This window comes from Atta colombica, unplaced genomic scaffold, assembly GCF_001594045.1.
Source record: "Atta colombica isolate Treedump-2 unplaced genomic scaffold, Acol1.0 scaffold12, whole genome shotgun sequence".
NCBI classification, from domain to species: domain Eukaryota; kingdom Metazoa; phylum Arthropoda; class Insecta; order Hymenoptera; family Formicidae; genus Atta; species Atta colombica.
In genome coordinates, this window is record NW_017259206.1 from 7,442,389 (window position 1) to 7,445,948 (window position 3,560).

Below are 3,560 nucleotides of genomic sequence, written 5' to 3' on the forward strand. Positions count from 1 at the left end.
AGCAGATTCTCCTGCGCTGATGAAGCGTGTAACCGGGATGATTAACTTTACCCTTTCATTAGAATCGACTCTGATCGAGAATTATACTGGATTAACGTGTATCTGATTACTGGAAGTGGAATTTCCGCGCGCACAATCGTTTGAATTTATATTCAGATATTGCTTCATTGGAAAAGTAATGCTACACGTATTTCTGCATACACTAGTGTGTATTATGTAATTTTTTAATTATTTGTCGGTACGTCGCGCAACAATTATTCCTTGTAGGAATGCTGAACACGGAAAGAATAATTTTGAATTTGTTGAAAAAAAATTGAAAATCTATAGTTTGTTGCTGGATTAGCTGGATACAGATCTAAAAATAATTTTGTTGGATGGTTAAAATAATTTTATTATCGAAATTTGAACTGATTGCTAGAATAAACACTTTTTGTAGCGTTGCTCATCATTTTTAAATTTCCGGTATAATTATTTTGATAGTCCAACAAAGTGGTTTTCAGATCTATATTCAGCAAAATTTTTAAATCTTTTAGCAAAATTATTTTTTCCGTGTAGGAATTAGCTCCATGCCAATTCGAAGAACAATACTCGGTCAGGCTAATTCTAATTACAGCTTCTGTAACTGGTTTCCTCATTCTCATTGCAGATGGGCTCGTTTGCGATCGGAACGGTAACAGCCACGGCCGCGAGCCTGATATTCATGGCACTGTTGGCGAGCGGCGACGGTGCGTTGGGTAAGTTTTTTCTAAAATTAGTCGAGGCTTTCGTCATTACGTTCTGATGGAAATTTGTGTTGAATAGAATTCTATAAGAACTTTTCGATTGCTCATGTAATGAAAGGATGTATTGAGGATGCTTCTGTAGAGGCAAAATTGCTTCCACGTTTCAGCTAGGACGGCGTTTGAGAAGCTTACCGACTACGATTACCGCGGCACTACCTATTACAGCGTGAGGAATCTGTCGTTGTACGAGTGCCAAGGATGGTGCAGAGAAGAGGCAGAATGTCAGGCAGCCGCGTTCTCATTCGTTGTGAATCCCTTGGCGCCGATGCAGGACACCCTCTGCCAGCTGCAGAACGAAACGGCCGCCACGAATCCGGCAGCGCAGCCCCAAAGAGCCGCCAATATGTACTATATGACAAAATTGCAGATAAGATCCGGTGAGAACTGATGCATCAGTTAACGGTTAAACATTTAACACTTACAACATTCTTTCGATTCTTGAATATTCTGTGGAATAATAAATGCACTGCTATTGTTATAATAATATTCGTTAATGTGTGATGATCCGGTTACCCAGGAAGCGGCGGATGAAAGCATAGTAAACGGAGAAAGAAAAATGACAAATGAAAAAGATAATTTACACAAGATTGAAATTTTTACGATGGGAAAGACCGTTATGGTATTTGTGTGCGCTGCAAAATAATATGAAGAATAGACCGTGAAATACGATAATCCGAGTTTTAAACTCAAAGCGAATAGGTTTGACAGTATCGGCATAGTGGCTTTCACAAAGCAAATGTTAACTGACGGTATTTCGTCGAACGGAAAAAAAGTCGCCCAGATAAACAAAACAATTTAAATTGTTAAGTGCGGCTAGTTAGAAAATTTAAAAACAATTTGATTTGCTTAGGAAAACAATAAATGTCATGTATCTTTACAAATAAAGATACATTTAAATCGGATGCATTTAATGCAAAAAATATTATTATGTTATTTATAATATATTTTAAAATAGAATGAATCAAATTACTTACGCTAATTAAAAATTTTCTATTAACATTTTCATAATAGAAAAAATATAATGTAATATTTACATGCTATATTATTGATATATACCGAAAAGTAACTAAGGATCATTTTTTTAGAAAATAATATTAAAATTAATTTTACTATATAAGACACACAATTATATTATTACAATTATTATAGTTATCATTACTAACATTATAGCGCCAAGTTGAAGTTAAATGTTGGTACTTTAAGCAATTTTTTCTTTTAAAAGAAAATGTATAAGAAACTTCTCACAGGTGGTCAGGTAGTCAGTTCTTTGTCCGTTTTTCCCTCGTATATTCGCGCAAAATAGCCTTTACTTTTCAGATTTTCTTCATCGGCTAGGTCATTGAATCGGCTGCTTTACAATATGTGCTAGTATTTGTGAAAACTACGCTGAACGCATTTAAACAGAAAGGTTGTCACGAAACTACCTGACGTCCGCAAGCTTTGAAAATCCTTAGAATTTTGAAGAAGGTTCTAATATTAACTTAAGTCTGTTTAATATCTTTAGATATATGCCGCAGTTCATTATTTATGAAAGCATTTTATTACGTTGGAACATTAAGGGTGTTATTTCATTTGTGCGTTTTTATTGCACGACAAAAATGCACAAATAAAATAGCACTCTAATAAAAGGATTTTAAAAAACTGCTGTTTCTGCAAAACATATGATTAGTTTTTATATTGACATATGCATCCATATAAAATTTAATTGTACTGAATGTTTAATAATATCTTAAGGAAATAGGTCTTCCGTTATTTCTTTTGAAAAAAAACTATTCTGCCGTACACACATATACGCAGACATAGGCATTGACTTAAGAGGACAGAGCACTTTTCACTTCCTCCCCAATAAAATTATTGATAAAGTGACCCCTTCCAATAATTTTTATCTTTTGTTCTTTAACAAAATATTTTTTAACAACTACAAATAATTAAAATTGCGAGACAACGTTAGTTAGGCGATACGCTTGTAAAATTGCTCTGTGGCGAACTAATGCGTCGTCTACTGTCGAAAAGAAAGCTTTTTTTTTTGACTTTGTGCATTGAATATTCTGTTTGTACAATTTGTTTTCCATGTAAAAGATCTACATACTTCAATACATTTCTATCTCCCTCTCTCGATAATATCAAGATTATTAAAAAAATGGTCATTATTTGAAATGTTTTCGCCTTGTCCTCTCTCCCCCCCCCCCCCAATATTTTTTTCCAAATCGACGTCATTGTATGCAAATAATCTTTGTAACTTATTTACAATATTTTAATTAATCTATTAGAATACATTTCTCCCTATAACATTTTTCTATAAACTTCCACAGTTGCATATGATTTAATATTTTTTGTGAAATTCTTCAATACTTCAAATATTGGTAATATCTGGTTTTATTCAATATTTCAACATACGCTCTTCCATATAATCCAGGAATTTTTGGAGGAAAATTTCTCTTCAAGAAATTGCGTGTTGTCTATTTAACGAGTAGAGCGATTTTCTTGGTGAGTTGTTCCGTGTCGCACTTAGCCGTCATAAAACCGCTCGCTACCTACTTCGGCCGATGAACAGAATGAACGAAATTTCGAAAAAGAATGGGCTTTGTTCCAGTGATCGTTACAAATCAGCTTACAAACTGCAGAATTTTACCTTTCTTCAGTTTTCCTTGCAAAAGAAAGACACTTTATTTGTCCTTATGCTCTATCCCGGCTCGTAAAACATATAAAGGATTCTATTCAATTCTTGAAAAGAAAGAATAGAATCCAGCTACAATTATTTAAAATATGCTTCCATTG

The 3,560-nt window shown here is 33.8% G+C and overlaps 1 protein-coding gene across 2 annotated transcripts in view; it reads left to right on the forward strand.

The window, feature by feature from the left end:
• Nucleotides 1–646: 646 nt before the first annotated feature.
• Nucleotides 647–3,560, forward strand: part of LOC108694283 — a 9,530-nt gene continuing 6,616 nt past the window's right edge. For both annotated transcript variants that reach the window (XM_018203671.1, XM_018203672.1), the window contains exons 1-2: nt 647–734; nt 890–1,159. In XM_018203671.1, coding sequence (XP_018059160.1) covers nt 647–734; nt 890–1,159 — 358 coding nt within the window. The remainder of the gene's footprint in view (nt 735–889; nt 1,160–3,560) is intronic.